This window comes from Streptopelia decaocto (assembly GCF_964273445.1).
Source record: "Streptopelia decaocto genome assembly, chromosome: 1".
Lineage (NCBI taxonomy): Eukaryota > Metazoa > Chordata > Aves > Columbiformes > Columbidae > Streptopelia > Streptopelia decaocto.
Genome location: NC_138663.1, coordinates 15107803 through 15125033, shown reverse-complemented (window position 1 = coordinate 15125033; position 17231 = coordinate 15107803). Strand labels below are relative to the sequence as shown.

General features: G+C 41.9%; 1 protein-coding gene across 5 annotated transcripts in view; it reads left to right on the top strand.

Moving 5' to 3' along the window:
* Nucleotides 1-676: 676 nt before the first annotated feature.
* The window catches only part of SRPK2 (SRSF protein kinase 2), a 142216-nt gene continuing 125661 nt past the window's right edge, over nucleotides 677-17231 (top strand). For 3 of the 5 annotated variants that reach the window (XM_082046947.1, XM_082046948.1, XM_082046952.1), the window contains exons 1-2: nucleotides 677-834; nucleotides 940-1024. In XM_082046947.1, coding sequence (XP_081903073.1) covers nucleotides 819-834; nucleotides 940-1024 — 101 coding nt within the window. In that variant the 5' untranslated portion in view covers nucleotides 677-818. Of the gene's footprint in view, nucleotides 835-939; nucleotides 1025-17231 lie in introns of those variants that run through there. The other 2 variants (XM_082046951.1, XM_082046950.1) reach the window with 2 other exon arrangements.

Here is a 17231-nt window from a genome sequence, read left to right as displayed (position 1 = left end):
CAGGCAGCAAGATGTCATTGGCAATAAAAAAAACCCACCATAATCACAGAATGTCAGGGATTGGAAGGGAATTCGAAAGATCATCCAGTCCAATCCCCTGCCGGAGCAGGAACACCCAGATGAGGTTACACAGCAATGTGTCCAGGCGGGTTTGAATGTCTCCAGAGAAGGAGACTCCACAACCCCCCTGGGCAGCCTGTTCCAGTGCCAATTGCCAAGAGTTGTTCATCATGACAATTAAATAACTTAGTGAGAATCAGAATTAAGGAAATCTAATTTCCCTGGATTTGTGTCATGAGGCTAATTGGTCCAGGCATGTAAGTCCACAGAGGTCCGGGCACCAGCTGAAGCTGATCTGGCCGCGGCTGCTGCCCGGGCACAAACCGCCACCTCTCTCTGTGACAGGTCCCAGCAGGGCGCAGCTACGCGGTGCATCACTTCACCGCTCCGAACATAACCCAGAATTTGGCAAGATCCACTTCCAGTTGGTTCGACGACCGGACAAACCCACCTCAGCGGCAGCCCAGTAACAGGTGCGGGCCCGAGGAAGGGGCAGCGGCTGGCCAGAGGGCGCAGTGCCAGGCGCCGCGGGCCCGCTCCGCGCCTCAGGTGCGCTCCGGCCGCGCCCGCGCCGCCACCTGCCACCGCCCCGCCCCCGCCTTTCCGGCCGGGCCGCGCCTGCGCAGTTGTTGTGGGTGGCGCGGGGCGGGCGGCGCGGGGGGTGTCGCTGCCGCCGGCCGGTGCTCGGAGCGCGGTCCCGACTGGCGGCGGCGCTGGGCGAGCCGGGGAGCGGCGCGCCCGCCGAGCAGCGTGCGGCGATGAACTCGCGCAAAGGTACCGTGCTGTGCTGTACCGTGCCGTGCCGGGCGGCGGGGCGGGAGCGGGGGCTGCGCGGCCGCCGCTCACGCCGGCTCCCGGCTGTTCTCTTCTCCCCGGCAGTGCTGGCCCTGCAGGCCCGTAGGCGGCGGCCCAAGCAGTCCGCGGCGGCCGGCAGGAGGGACAAGCACCCGCCGCCCCACAAAAAGTGAGTACGGGGCTCCGCGACCCACTGGGACGGAGCGTCCTGCCAGGACAGCCTCGCTGTCTGTCCTTCCGCACGCGTACCTTGCCGCCGCCCCGCAGCGTCTGTCAGGGCAGCCCCGCGGCCCGGCCCCCCAGCCCTGCGCTGTCCGGGCCCACTGCCGGCTGTGGCGGGGGAGCTGCCCCGCCGCCGGACAGACGGCACCTCCCCGGCAGAGCAGAGCACCCCCGGCAGAGCAGAGCACCCCGGCTCCTCGCACCGCGCCGGGGCCGGGCCCTCCCACGGGGGTGTCGCCACGTCTCCCCGGGGACCGTCCCCATCTCTGGCCCGGGCTCAGCCTCCTCCGGGCAGGGCCTCTCTCCCCTGAGGAACCCGCTCTGGGCTTGTACTGGGCATCGCTGCGGCTCTTGTCTCGGAGAAACAAACCTCTGTTTGTCGGGGGTCCACACTACTTGGTCTTTGCAGCCCTCGTGTCCTGTTTGATTCACCTTCCAATTCTCTCATCCTCATGGTCTTCTTTCTCTCCTTGATTTCTTTCTGGTGGCACTGTCCCATCTATAGGTGGTCCTTTTGCTTGCCCTTCTGACAGCCTGATACACTCATCTTGCTCTCTGCCTCCTGCTTGCTGCCGTCAGCTTATTTCACGTTCCCAGATGTGTCAAATTGCCAGCAATGCTAGTACCAGTATTTTTTTGTTTTTTGTTAAAATCACTGTTCTTCTTGCTGAAATGGACAGAAATCACAGCCTGTTTGTTGTTTTTTTTTCCCATCTTCTGCTAACCCTTTGTGTTCTTGTCACTGTCCAGTTCACTTTTTTCTCATTCTCACGGTACCTATTTTCACTGAACCATGTAGGAGCATTCTTCCATCTCTGTAGTGTTCCCACTTGTAACTCCTCTTTTGTAGGATAATGTGGTTTCGGACTCCTCCCTATTTTATTTTTTTTCTCATAGGATTACGTGCTTCTCTCACTAACTTTTACTGTATATTGTTCAGTGAGATTTTATTAGTGACTCGTTGAGTCACCAGTAGACTCTTTGTTGCTTGGGGATCCAGCATGCTTACGTTGTTCTGTCAGGGAAACGTACATCCTGATATTCCTCATCTTTCTCTCCTTCTAGTCGGTCAGTGTTTAGAACCGGGAAGCAGGGTATGGTGGATGGATGGATTTATATGTGATGGGGTAAAGATGTTACTACGTGCTATAGTAAATGATTCAAGGGGCAAGGTCTTCTCCATTCTAGTTTCTATAGAAGTAAATAATAATGCAACCCTGATCCTGGAGGTTTGTTGTTTGTGGTGTTGTTTTTTTTTTTTCTTCTTAGTTATGATGAATGGGCTTTTTTTCCACTTTGAGATGTGTAAAACCAATGTAGGATGAAATGCTGATGTTGTGGTTGTCAGGCTTTGATAGCTAACTTTTTGTTCACATCCTGTTCTGCTGCTGCTGTTTCCTCCAGTGTTGCAGGAAAGCTGCATGATGCTTTCAGTTGTGTGAATTTGGAGTTACTGCAATGGAAACAAATTTTATGTGTAAGATACGCACTCTGATTGGATTGGTGTCCTTGTTTCCCAAAACCTTTTGGAAAGTCAGTTTGTAACATTACATGGATTTGTTTTGCCACTTTGAAAACAAAATTAGCTTAAATTTTATTGTAACTCTAGGTTAGGAATTGTTTTTGTAGCTTTCAGTTGCATCTTAACCACAAGGTTATTAATAAACTTCTCTTCTACTTAGATGATACAATGTTTAGTAAACCTTTTAACAGGTCTTCCTTGGGATGCCCTGCTGAATGACTTTGTCAGAAGTTTGCTTTCAGGGTACCCAGTAAGAGCAGAACTTTTGAGTTTGCTGAAGAAACGGGCTACTGTGGCGTCAGGGTGCACAGTCAGTAGCTGGCCTCTTGCCACACTGAGTAGGCATTTCCAGATGCAATGGTCCAATGGGTTCAGTTGCCTCGGGAAACAGTGGTTTTGCTGCGGTAGACAACAGAGCCATCGTTTCTTCTCTGCTACATATGTTTTCTTTTTTCTTCTAACCACTTTTATGCTATGGAGACCTCCTATTCTGTTTTATGCTTCCTTATGAAAGGGAGACTCCTTTCAAGTTTTTAGGTCTCCTTGCATATGGCTAGATAGTTTAGGCCCCCAAAGTTAAGCCAGCATCAGACATTATTTCAGAAGACAATCTCAACAAGAGTATCTGTTTTGTCCTGTTCCTAGCCTTGCTTTAAATTGAACTGCTACAGCATGTACTGCTGTGTTAGAGCCCTACAGTATCTGTGACACACATCAAATGCACAGTAGCTGCAAATGAAAATGTTGATTTGAGGGCTGGAAATTCTGTACCATAAGTTCCCTGTAGTGAACTTGTTCACTACATTAAAATTATGATTTGGTTTTGAATCCAAAGCTATTTTTTTAAACTGTGGTTCTTAGGAAGGCTCTCCTCTGCTGGGTCGTAGCTTTATGAAGCAGCTTCCATTGTTGCTGGTAACAATACACTTCAAAGGAACTGCAGGATTCCTCTTCTAGAATTGGCTAGGACAGTTATATCGCATTGTAGTTTACTTGCAAGCTTTTGTTTGAAGAGTATTAAGATGATGACACAAGAAGAAGAAAAAATTACAGTGTTCTTTAACTCTGAATAGCTTTTTGTCTGTTTTGACCTTAATTGCCATGGAAGGCTGTGAGATCGGTCCTGTAACTGCTCAGTATTGACCCCTTAAGTCAATGGTGAGAACTGGTGGAGGTGAATTCCTATTTTTTTTTTATAATAGGGTGGAAAAATAAGGAAGTAGAAGCTAAGTAGCTCATGAGATAAAATCTACTTGATATGCCCTTATTTTGAATTCAATCATGAAGGCTACTGAAAAAGAATAGTATCTCACTATTTTAAGATAACAGTTATGACTTGATTTTGGTTATAATGCATGGACTTGCATGCAGTGTGTACAGACTGTCCTGTTTCTGTCAAATATTCAGATTTAATCAAGTTACCCATACAGCAGGGCTGTAACTTTCTGTCTTGGTTATTTGTCCACCTAGTGTATGTGGGCTTCAGGTGCTTAACATTGTGCCTTCTTAAAGAATACAATATACAGAAAGATTAATCTGAAAGAAAATTGGTTTTACTTGTCTAGATATAATAGTAATAACACTTCTGTAAGGAAGTAAATAATTGCATGTATTAAGATTATAGATATTCAGTTTAAGTAAGGTGTGATGATATGTTTGATCTTGAATACCCGAGTCAGTCCAATGTTCACCTTTGTAATGTGATAATAAAACACATATCAAAGACTTTTTTTGTGGGATCCAATGGAATCTAAAGTAAATTTCAGTGTAAAGTAGCACATGTGTTCATCTTTCTGTTTTGAGCTCTGTGTCAAGTAGTAAGAACACGTCTTGCAGGTCTGATAAACTTAATTTCTGAAATGGGTATGGCTCCAGAATTTCCAATGTTCTGTAGAGGTCTAGTTGTAGATTTGTATAATGAAAGTGGTTATTGTCCTGTAGGTATCAGGACATCTGTTCTTAAAGAATTATCTGATCATACAAATTTGTCAAGATTAATGCCATTTTCATAGAACAAAATCATAGAATAGCCCAGGTTGGAAGTGACCTCAAAAGACCATCTTGTCCAGCCTTTAGTGGGAAAGGGAGCCTGTATGTCGTTGTCTGGCACCTTGTCCAGCCACATCTTGAAAACTTCTAGCGTGGGGACTCCACTATGTCCTTGGGGACGTTGTTCCAGTGATCGATTGTTCTCACTGCAAAAAGTTTCTTTCTTATATCAAGATAAAACATGTTCCAGTGCAACTTTTACCAGTTGTCCCTTGTCCTTTTAGTGTGGCTCCTTGTGAAAAGACTCATCCTCTTTGTAGTCCGTTAAGTACCAGAATATTGTGATGAGGTCCCCGCTGAGCCATCTCTTCTCTGGGGAGAAGAGGCCTAACTCCTTCAGTCTTTCCTCAGAGGGTTCTCCAGCCCTTTGAGCATCTTCATGGCCCTCCTTGGGGCCCTCTCCAGCCTGTCTGTGGATTGTGGAGACCAGAACTGGACCAGAACTCCAGGTGTGACCCGAGAAGTGAGTGATGCTTACATCTCTACCTCTGCCACGGATGCAGCCCAGGATTGGATTTTGCGGCGTTGCTCCAGCGCTGTGGTGCTGACTGCTGTTCAGCGTTGTTGTCACCAGGATCGCCCGGTCCTGTCAGCAGGGCTGGGCCCCAGCCACCCACATCCTGGCCTGTGCTGGGCTCCGTGGGTATGTCAGGTTTTGAACAGGCAATGAAGAGACATGTCATCTTGGGACCTTAATTTCATTTGTTATGATTATATTTGATGAAATAATGTTGGGATTAGTGCGATGATTGTTTTATTAAGGAAAATACCCTGGTTTGGCACAGTTATGTTAAACAAGAATACCTTGGTTGGGTAGGGAAAATTATTGCTTTTCCTGTTTCAGATAATAGTGACATGAGCTGTTGGGGTGTAATGTTTATGATGACCAGGCCACTTGTTTTGCAGTGTGTTTTAATTTTTTTAACTCTTTATTTACTGTAGCTACAGAGTAGGATAATAAACTTTTTGGACAAGGGCTGGATGTGGATTTTGAAATATAAACATTTCTGTCTCTCTTCCTTTTGTTATCAAGATGATGGTGGACTGTAGAAACTATTGACTTTATTTTTTCAAAACTACAATGTATATGACAATCTTTACTGAATAAATAAGAATGTCAGGTTGTATAACAAATGTAATTTGGTTTAATGAAGACTAGGCCACATCAAATTATTTTTAGTTTTGGACAACTTCACTGAATTCCCACACATTAACTTGAAGGAAAGAATTCCTTTATTACTCGGTTTCTTGATGGTGTCCTAAATATGCTTTGTGACCATTTTGATGATTTAGTGTGTGTGTGAAAAAAAAAGATTGGAAGGCATGCACACAATCCTTTTTGGTGACCATAGATTATCTAGTCATAGGGCAAAAGTAAAACCTGAAAGAAAACCTCTTCTTCTCATGGAACTTTTTAATTGCTGCCTTACAGCATGAATCTTCTGGAATAAAATTTGTGTTAAATCTTTAGCATTTTCTGGAGCAGTAAGAGTTGTAGAAGTAAATATGTCTATCTAAGCTAGAAATTCTTAAAAAAAATAGAAGTGTGCAACAATGAGAAAATATCAGAAAGTTGCATTGGATTAAACTCTCCCCATTTCCTCATTTAGAGGAGAACTGCTGGTCCTATTCAGGAACAGAGACAAGACATTTGTTCTACTAATTTACTCCTAAGAGACAAGGATTTTGTATTTAAAACCCGATTTTTGTTTTAAATTCCATTCATGTTCTTCAAGGGTTACAATATTTAAGGATTGTCGTCTTTTCACCCAGAAAGCTACAGGCAAAGGTTGGCACAGGCTGTTTCCACATTAACTAGTGAACCGTAAAGCAGTAGTGGAAACCGCACATGCTTCTTGTGAGCATACCTGCACTTGGACTGGATTCACTGATTGCTGATCCGTTTGTCAGCCTAATGTCTGTAATAAAAGAGTAAATCTATATCAGTAATGAAAACTGTTTTCATTTGATCTCTGGCTGTGATCGCATAAGACAATGAGCTTTAGATAATAAGCCTTATCGAACTTCCTTCTCCTATCTTGTCACGTGAAAATGCTACTAGATTTGCTGCTACACACAAAAACATAAACACACACGTATGTATACATAATAATGTACATAGAAGTGAAGGAAGCCTGAATCTAGGTATGGATGAGGAAGACCAGAAAGTTAATTGGTGACCAGGAAATTGCAAAAGTCTTTCAGTGCTTCCTCAAGTGTTTGTTATGCTCAGACAAAATAGTTATTTTGCATTGTGACAACTTGTTTTTCTTAAAAGCTGCATCTGTTAGGTAGTTGCTGTGCCTGTGGGTGTTTGCTAGATGGGTTCTGTTCACTGATCAAAGGCTACAGGTGTGCCACTGGGCTCCCTATGTGAGAATGACCGTGAACTCTCACAGTCTGAGCTGGTCTTGTATCTGCCTCTCAATTGTAACGCATGCGGGGTGATTGTTGTGTGCTTTTTTGTTGTTGTTTTTGTTTGTTCTTGGGATGATTTACTGAAGAATGTCAGAGAAGCTAATGTTAATTTTTTTAAGAACCTTTTACAGAAGAGGACTAGGAAAGATTTAGGATAGTACCCAAAGTTATGTTAATATCTAATGAAAGCAAATGAGGTGACCACAGTTCACTACAGAAAAAAGGGATAGGACTGTTAAAAATGAAAACATAACTATATAGCAGTTTTGTTCATAATTGTTCCCTTTTCTTACTGATTACTGCTGTAATTCTGCCCAACTCTTGCCTTTGTAATCTAGCCTGTATTTTAATAGTCAATAGTTAATTCGCTTCTAATTGCCTATGGGGACTTAGGGACTGGGCCCAATTTTGGTAGGCTGTTGTTAAAAGAAAGAAAAAATATTTAAAAATTATTTTTATTAATATTTATTGTCTTTCTACCTATCGTTACGATTTCCAATATTGTAAAGGACAGGGGATGGTTCTGTTGAAAGGTGGCAGAACTTTGGCAGCAGTCTTACTCTTCTGCCCCTCTTTCTACCCCAGTAATACACCATTTAGGCTGAGCTCTGCTTTTGGGAGCTGCTGTGTTTGAATGGAACCCTGACCATGTGTAGAAGGTATGTGGAGAAATGGCTAGGAAGATAAATGTGGTGTAATAATGCATATTACTGCGCAGAACTGCAGCAGTGTGTACCTGAGCCTAAGATAACCATAGAAGTTTTGTATTTAACAGAAGACACTATGAACAAGCTTTTTATCTGAAAAAGGTGGTCTAACTAAGTTTCAAAGTGAATGTCTGTAAAGGTAGTAACTTTTTTTGAGGTATGTATGTACTTTCTTTAATTTAGCCTACACATTTGGAAATCCTGTGATTAGAACAGTGCATATGTCTAAATACTACATATTCTGGTTTTGTTCAGCAAAGCAGCTGGTAGATTTTTGACTTTTATATCAAGGTCCTGGATAATGAAATAGTATTCTACTAAGGAGTCTCTTTGAGTGTTAATGCTAGAGGAATCTTATCTTGAACTTGTTGGTTAAAGGCAAATCACTGGTGCCTTACTGTTTTTTCCTCAACTGAAGTTAGTCAATTGAAAGTCAATAATTTGAATGTTGTTGGAGACTAAAATAATCAAGGGCTTCAGTTGCCTTGAGCTATTGTCAATGCTTAGTTTGCAGTTTTCTAAAATGAATGAGAGAATTCCATAGTTAAAGGTTAATTATATTTTCCTATCCCTGAGGAAAAAAGTGAATATCTCTGTTGTTCTTGTTGCAGCGATAAAGGTCAGAGCTATCTAGGTACAATACTGGTACCTTAAATTCTGTTACTAAAAGAAATAGTTTACTAAATTTCAAATTGTACTAAAATTATACTGTTCTTGTATTCATGGTTCTAAAGAAAATTCTCTCTTGGAATGTCTTTTTTTTTTTTTTCTTCCCATTGATCAGTCTCTTCTGTTCTCCCCTGTCACCCCAGTAATTTCTGTTTAATAGTTATGCTTGTCTCCCACTCACTACCCTCCTGCTACTGCTCACCAATATGTGCTGTTATTCCTTCTTCACAGACTGAGATACATCTGTTTGTATAACATGATTGAGCTGTATCTTCAAGAGGGAAGGTACAGTCTGCAGAGAAGGGCCACTCCTCCCTCTTCCAGAGTGCTTAGGAAAGAAGCAACTCCAGATTCCTTTCCAGGACCTTCAGAAGGTTGGGTTTTGGTTGGGGTTGCTCATGCTGAGCCGCGGGCAGCTGCGCCTGCTCCGTTGTGCTACACGGGGCTGTGGAAGCACATTAAAGCAGCTGGTTTTATTCCTTTCTCCTGCCAAAGTGGTCACTTAGCAGTTTTGGTGAGGGACGGGAGGGCAGTTTGAGATCAGGAATCCTGCAGAAGCAAAACAGTAGAATGCTGACCCCTATAAACATGTAAGGAATATGTTATCAAAATCCAAGTAGAAAGTAATTAAAAGAATGCCAGTTAAGTGCAACTAAGGCTGTAGTTAAGTACTGTCGAGGGTTTATATTGCGGGGTGACAATAAAACCCTGGCAGATGTATTGTTAACCCCCTCTCCTCTCCTCCTTCCCCTTTCAGCCCCTTCCTCTCCCCCCTTCCCACTCAGGACAGGCGATCGGGAGGGAAAGAAGGACAGAGAGAAGAGAGTTGGAAAAATTAACAATGTTTTACTAATGCTACTAATAAGAATAGAGAAAATAATACAAAATATACAAAACCAATCTTGAAAGTCTCAGCAACTGCAGAGCTGGCACCCGAAGTCCTGGACTGGACTCTGCAGCCAACCGGAGCTGGATTCAGTCTGTCACTAGGCCTCAGTTTGCAGGGACGACTAGCAAGGTCCTCTCCTAATGTCAGCCATAAGCAAAAGGGACGAAAAGGGATGAGATCCTTGTGATCTCCCACTTTTATGTGAAGTATTCACGTGAACGGAATGTTATACACAGTTGGTCAGTTTCTTGGTCACCTGTTTCTCGTTGCCCCTCTTGCGAGATGTCCATCCACGCTTATCAATAACTTCACATTCCATTGCTATGTTTACCAAAACATGTATCTGGTTCTCCAGGAAAATGCAGCTAATATGAAGGTTTTAACTGACAGGCAAATTCACTAAAAGAGAAACTTGTTTTTAACAAAACCAGGACAAGTACACAGCGAAAACAACTTTGTTTAAACCAGATATTTAGTGGCTATTTTCATGTTTGAAAACTAATTATAAAATATTTTAAAATAAGTTCTGCTTCTCTATAATTTGTGGTTTGATTTGTGCTCGCATTACATGGTTCACATCCTACCACCTCAAAAAAGATGATGTAGAACTAGAAATTGCTCCAAGAAGGAGGTAGTAAATGTGATTGAGGGTATTGGACAGCTTTATTTATGGCTAGTGCTTTTCAGATCTGTAAAGGTGGTTAAGGAGCATTTTGATGTGCCTGGAGAATCATAACTGGTATAGAAAGGGAGGAAAAAATAACTTGCCTTTTTCATTACAAACCAATGTTATCCAAAGAGTGACTTTAATGCAAAAAAATTACTACTTTTTATACAGTACAAATTGCAGAATGTGGCTTTGCAATATGTTGTAGAGGCCAAATTATAAAAAGGCTTAAGGATAAGACTGAACACTAGAACAGCCAGTAGTTTTTAAGTGTACTCCGGTCAGTGCAATTTGACTTTCCAAGCTAGTATTTGCTGAAGCCCTGTCATGTTTGTCCTAATATACGGTGATCTGCTTGTATACTCATATCTAAACATATGTTTCTGGCGCCTAGTGGTACAATACTGGCAGAGGTATGCATTTGATCTAAATTAGTGTGGCAGCTCTTGGATTTGTAAGGCCACCTCAGTAGATCACTTGCAACGTCTGATTTTATGTGTGAGCCTGATGGTATCTGTGAACGTGGATCCAAACGGGCTCGAGTGATCTGATGTGTGGCCCTCCTGTATCTGGTTGAGGAAGGAGCCGGGAAACCCGGGACAGCTACTAAATGCAAGTCTACAGTGACTCTGTAGAGGTGTGTGTTTGAGAAAAGCTCAGCAAGGACAGTAAGGTAATGAAGAAGGGGTGGGGAAGGGACATGCCAAGAAGCGCAGAACAGTGAAGGAATGGGCGTGCCTGAAATGTTACTTTTCCTGCAGACTTTGATGCCATCTGCAGGTCTGAGTTTGGTGCCAAAATGAGCCTGGGGTTTCAAGTCATGAATTGAAGAATTTGGGTTATTTCCTCTGTTGCTGTGAATGCCTAGTTTTGTTTTGAAGTTTCAGTTCTCATGCTAATGTAGTAGCTTAATAATTCACCCGCCTGTGAAGTAAGAGTTAGATGCCTGAGGAATTTCAAGGTTATTATTTCAATGTGCCATGTACAAGTGTCAGTCTCAGGATTATAGGCTTTGGTGTGTAAGGGACAGCCAGTAGCTTTACATCTCTTCTGTGGATTAATGAAGAACAACAGACTGATGGAGCTGGAAGAAAAGGGACACACTGCTATCAAGTTTCACTAATACACAGGTATTGGCATGCTGGTTGCCTGCAGCCAAGTAACTGAGTTACAAAACAAACACATACGTTGATTTGGTCAGAATGAGGCTGTCTGGGTGATTAAAGTGATTTTTCTTTTTAGCATAGCAGTCACAATTCAGCATTTTTATGAAAGAAGGAGCCCTGAGGAGATCAAAGGCATAAACTTTCTTTCAAGTTCCCTTTGCTGGTGTCACAAGGCACAGTATAACAGATCCCTGTGCCAGAATTTGTTCCCAGGTGAATGTTTTAAAATTTTAGCAGCGTCAGGAAGATTTGGAAAGGACCAGGTACTTCATTATACTGGTGTGAGTTCTAGCTCAGAATAATAGGAATCTTCTTTACCAGATAATAGTGAGGTACTTGTAACCCTGGGTCTCTATCACACTCTGTGGCTCTCTAGTCCTCTGCAGTCATTCCATGTCTTCACCCTTTTATGTTGCTTTTTATTCCAGCATATTAAATAGTTCACTTTACACAGAGTAATTGATTGCTCTGTTAGTTCCAGATGTACATATAACAATATGTGCTACACTGCACAACCGTACAAAGCTAAGCAATTGCTGAAACAAAGAAGGTAATAGTCATTTGATCCATAGACTGTTGCTGCTGAATGCTAAAACAATTCTCTAGGCAGGCCACGACTTGTTCAGGCAAAGCCCAGTAAGTCCTGAGACTGGTGTTATGAGCTTCACATAAAGTTTGTGGCCCCTCACAAGCAATGGCAACACCATATATATGGGCTACAGAGTCTTGCTTCGTGTGGTCTGTGGTGAGGATTGATCACTGCTCTTCATTCAGGTAACCTGGATGCAAATCTGCTGAATTCCTAAAGTTGCTGCCGTGCTCTGAACCTGGCGGCTGCTGCTCGGGTGATTTCAGAGCTTGCGGAGGCAGACGGGCAGTGACACGGCATAAATGTAGTGCAGTGATGCTGAAGTGAAATGGCTTTCTGGACCTTTTTCCAGGAAAATGGATGACGTTGGAATTCAAAAGTGGTACAGCACATCTGAGGGCGTATTTGCAAGTAGCTCATTAGCAGAATTTATATCAGAGGAAAAGGCTCTTTCTGTACATTTGACAAATTTTAAGGGGATTAGTTTTGAGTTAAAATTCAAATACAGTCTGCTTTGTTTTTGCAGAAAGTCTATATGGCCTTTATTTTTTTAACATTTTAAAATTATTTCTGTGCTGCAAGTGCAGTGGTAGATAGTGGGAAAATCCTGGTTAGTGGGATTTTATTTGCAAATTCGCTTTGTAAAGACCTCTTGAGGTTGAAACTTAAAAAAATCTTGAGGTAGTATCTTAAAACAGTGGTAGTTTGCAGAATAGCTTTTGGTTTTATTTACATTTAACATGCAGTTATTCAACACTTCATTAGAAAACTGTTATTTCTTTTCTCAAAAGAACCTTTGCACCTGCTGTCATGAAAGAAGCTCTAGGAGCTTTTTATGTATAAGTGGACAAAGCTACTAGCATTGTGTATTGAATAGACATTTAAGCTAAAATAGTTGAAAGGGCTTGAATGCATTTTCAGGGTATGATCTTTCTTCATTATAGAAATACTCTATGTGTTCTAAAGTGGATGGAAAATGTACCAGGAAATAACGGAGAGATCTTTTGACTATTTCAGAGAATGATGCCATAAGCAGAAGACCTGGTCTATATATTTCTTCACCTATGACATCAGTAGCATTTTTATATGAAATGTGTTTAAAAAAAGGTGCAGTAATAATAACTACTCCCTATATTATGTATATGTGTGTGTAAATACATATGTTTATGAGATATGATATAATAACACCAAATAGATAATGGTTAAAGCAGGTAATACTGATAAAGGAAAGTGAATGCAAAGTGGATAATTCAGTGCTACTACAAATTTCAGTGCTGCATAAGTTAGAGAATCTGTATTAAAGATTTTGGTTCTGTGTGCATTTATATCCCACATCACCTGTAGGTCGCCGCCACAACAGCCTTGGCTCTCTTCTGCATGTGCTGTGGATGCTCTTCTCTACTCTCCACCACGAGTCCCAAATGTTTTCACAAATGCCCACTAAGTCGAGCCTCAGGGCCTTTGCTCTCTCCCATTCTTCAGCGGGCTCTCTTCAGTAAACAGCTGTTCCTTGTCTCTTCAGCCGAGTGAGTCCTGTACCGATCGTCCCTTAGTGAGGGCGATGGCCACCCGCATGGGGATCTGCGCTTCTCATGGAGCTACTGCCTGGCTTTAAAAGCAGATTTAGTAGTGAAACTTTTTCTCCGAAATTATGTTTGGATAATTGTTCAATATTGGATTATTACATAACATAAAATTATTTGGTTATACTGTTTTATTCTGCCCATAGTACATTTTCTTTAAAATAGAATTATTTCTACCTTATGCTTAATTGTATAAGTAGTCCTTGACCATCTCCTTTATTTTGGTGAAGAGCAGTATTACATTTTTCTGTATTGGTGAAAAAAAAATCTGATGGGTTTTCTTAAGGTAGACATTGATGTTCTCCTGCTGGATTTTATGATTATTTAATATTGTTGAAACAAACCACTAGGTGGCAATATCAATTACAAAAATTCCAAGAAGTGCAATTAAAGTTGTCATCTAAAATGGCACACTAAACAGGAGATTTGACTAAAGTGAAAACATTAAACTTTGTTGTATGTAAAATCGTTCTGGTCTAGAGAGGAGGTGTTCTGAAAAAACACTTGGTGTGAGTGATTAGTGACTGAGGACAAGTAGGTGTATTTGCTTGGATAGAGAGGAAATGCTGTTTTCACTTTCATATGTTTGCAACATATATTATGCATTTGAAAAAGTAAATTATTATCATACTACTTGATGAAACTCGTTTTAGCCTGCCAGTTAGAAAGAATTCTGTCAGTGCTACTCAAAAAACAAATCCTCACTGGTGTGAATGTAACACTTTAAAACTAGTCAGCGTAAAATCAATATGAATTTACTCATGGCTGTGGATGAACTTATGAAATATCAAATGTGTCTGTTACAAATAGACACTTGTTAATGGGTGTGGTTATTAGATATTATTTGGTGTAGGTGCCACAGCACAGGACACAAGCTGTGTTTGCATGTGAGATAGAAGACTGAAGAGACTTGTCATTAAGTGTCTTGTGAACACTGTTTGCTTCCTGCACAGCTTAGCATACATGGAAACCGTGTCCTTATGTCAGAGGACCTGTCTTACCAGAGGTCTCTTGTCCTTTTATTTGGATATGTATAGCCTTTTTCTTTTTCAGCCCGTTTATTGAACATGCTGTTGCTAATGTTCCTGCTTAGGAACTGTTTAAGTTTCTATCACCATTCTGTTTGGGTTATTACTTTGGGAATACATATAATGAAATTCTTGGTGTGCCCTAATAGTGGCATTTCTACTTGATTGTGGTTTTACTGGAGCTCCTGTCTGCCTGCTCCATCCCACCTGCACCACTCCACATGCGTTTTTGAGCCATCAGTGTAGTGTGCTGCTCTTTCGTGAGGTTTAATTGGAGTGTGGTAGACTTTCCCTCTTCCTGGGAGCTTTAGTTCTTGGGGGGTTATCCCCACGCTTTGTGCTGTCACTAATGGGTAGGTCTCTAACCCTGCTGCGGTTCTGAGGTGTTTTTTAGAAGGTAGTGCTTTCCCTTGCTTTAGCATGTAGTATTTATTTTGTGAGGTTTTATAATGATTTCATCAGGCAGTGGCCAGAGGAGCTAATTTATCTTGGTGTGATTTATATTTTGCCTTTCTGTGTTCTTTTGTTTTTCCTTGTCTGCTGTGTATTAGATTGTTGCCGTGACTTTGCTTCTCAGTCCCAGTGCTGTGCCATTTCTCCTAACCTATTTCTGGGGTGGATGATGCAGCAGCAGCATTCCCTTGAAGTACTGTTTTTCAAGTGGAGTAGAAATGCTTAATTTGACGGGTTTTGTGCCCAGTTGACTTGTAGACCAGACTGAACTGCTTGTTAGACAGGTTGAGTGGTGCTTCTTAAAATAAGTGGTTGTGTTCCCATAAGTTGCTGTCTAGGTATGTGAGGTCTGGGCAAATAAGAATCACACATGTTTTGAGGTTGTTTGTTTTACAGGTTTGATTAACTTCAACTCTGTGTTTTTTTAAACGTATTTACCTCATACACGGTGGTATTACCATTGTAACTGGATTCTGTGCATGCAGTACCTCTCTAAGTGCAGACAGTTGCATCTTATCGTATCACAATAGGCATTTAAACACTACTGGGGAAGAAGGAAAAGATTTCCAGAACTTTATTCTGTGCTAAGATCTATGTCTGTAGAGTCTGCTGCTATTAAGATTCTTATTAAGTTTAATAATTCATCATTTATGTACTGTATTCTCAGAGGATGTATAGAAAGTGCTTCATGATTCTGGGCTGTCTTAGGCGTGAGGAGCAATAGAGCCACATCAATACTGTATCTGGGATAATTGAGCAGGGAATGTAAATGCTAAAATTCATTCAAGAGGGGAACATGAGGCAAAATGAGTTGGGAAATGCTGTTGAAGGTTTTTAGACTCTAACCCAGAGTTCAGTGCTGACTTTCTTGCTGTGTTTTTCTCGTATTGGTATTCATTGTTGCATGTTCCTACAGATGAAGTATCCTGCTTATGTTTCAGGTGGTCTGTGTTAGTGCAAGGCAGAAACTTGCCCGTATTAGGTATTAGGATGTAGTTTTCTGTCATAGTATCAATTTTGAATCCTAGTGGTATTTATTCTTCTATTTTGAAGAAACACCTGTAATTCTCTTAGCCATCCTTTTTCTTGGGGCATATTGTAGCCAAAAATATTAATAATGCTGTGTCGTTTCTGCTAAACAGCTTTTCTTCTAGGTGTGGCAAGTACTTTGCACAGTGGGTGTCTGTGCCCTCGTGGCATTCTTGTTCTGAATGCTTTGCTTTCTGTGACAGCATGGTGTCTGTGTTACCACACACTTTCTGTGTCTGAGCCTTTCCAAATGTTTCTCCTTTAACACTTTTCTGACACTTTTCTCTAATTTGTCTTGCTGATGCGCTCTTGCCTCTTGAGGAAGCTCCTGGTTCTGTAAGGACCAGGACAGATAAGACGCAAACTTAACATTCCTAGTGATTCAGTGTCCATTGTGCTTTTCTTGTACTGACTTTTTTTCCTGATGTTTGAACAGTCCTTAATTTCTTTTTTTTCTGGGGATCCCATTAAGAAAGAGTCCTGAATGCCATTGTTCCTGTAAAAGCTGGATATTCTGTTACTGACTTAGTCACTGAGCAGGTCCCTGATCACATTCCTATCAGGGAGAGAATTGTTTTCTTTGGCAACAAGAGTCCTTGAATACGTTGAAAAAACCCGCAACAACAAACCAACAGATGGGCTGCTTGAACTACCTGCCTCAGCAAGTATCCCGTCAGGATTAGCGCTCTGTAGATAGGCCCGCGTTTTTGTCCAAGGCACATCAGAAAGTGGGAGGTTTCGTGGGATGTCTGGTTTTTTTTATATCTCCCTCACATGTTGCAAATGTTAGCTCTGTTAGCTCCTGCCATTTAATCTAATGTTTTTTGCAGTGCTTTCCAATTTAAAGCTTATAGACTGCACATCCTTTCAATATTCTTTCCCATGCAAACAACAAGTTTTTTTATTTTCCCTTCTGCTTCTTGAAGCCAAAGTAAATTCTGTTTATATGTACTTGGTTTATGTCTCCCAGGGATCCAGCGGAACAGTAATGTGGTTTTGTGCCTGGCAGCCGTGCTGCCCTGGGGAGCAGGATCTGCAGGCTGCTTCTGTGGTGAGGGAGATGGGGGCTTCTGAAGAGGAGAAGAGCCTCTAAAGCAGTGGAGGTTGAACACTCACTCTCCAAGCAAATTGATCCATTGCTTCTTTAAAATCACCAGAAGTGCTTAAAATAGTTTATTGCTTCTTCCTGTACCTTATTATTTGTGCTCAGGAGGTGCTGCCAGTATGTGTGTGTTTGTAGACACCGGTAAATACAAAGACTTTGTGGTTCATCTGTATTCCAGTGACTCCTTGAGCATGACCTGGCAGGCCAGGAAAAACGATTTGCAGTGACTTTGCAGAACTACAAGAAGTACAAAGCTGACAGGATGTGTTGGTGGCTGGCT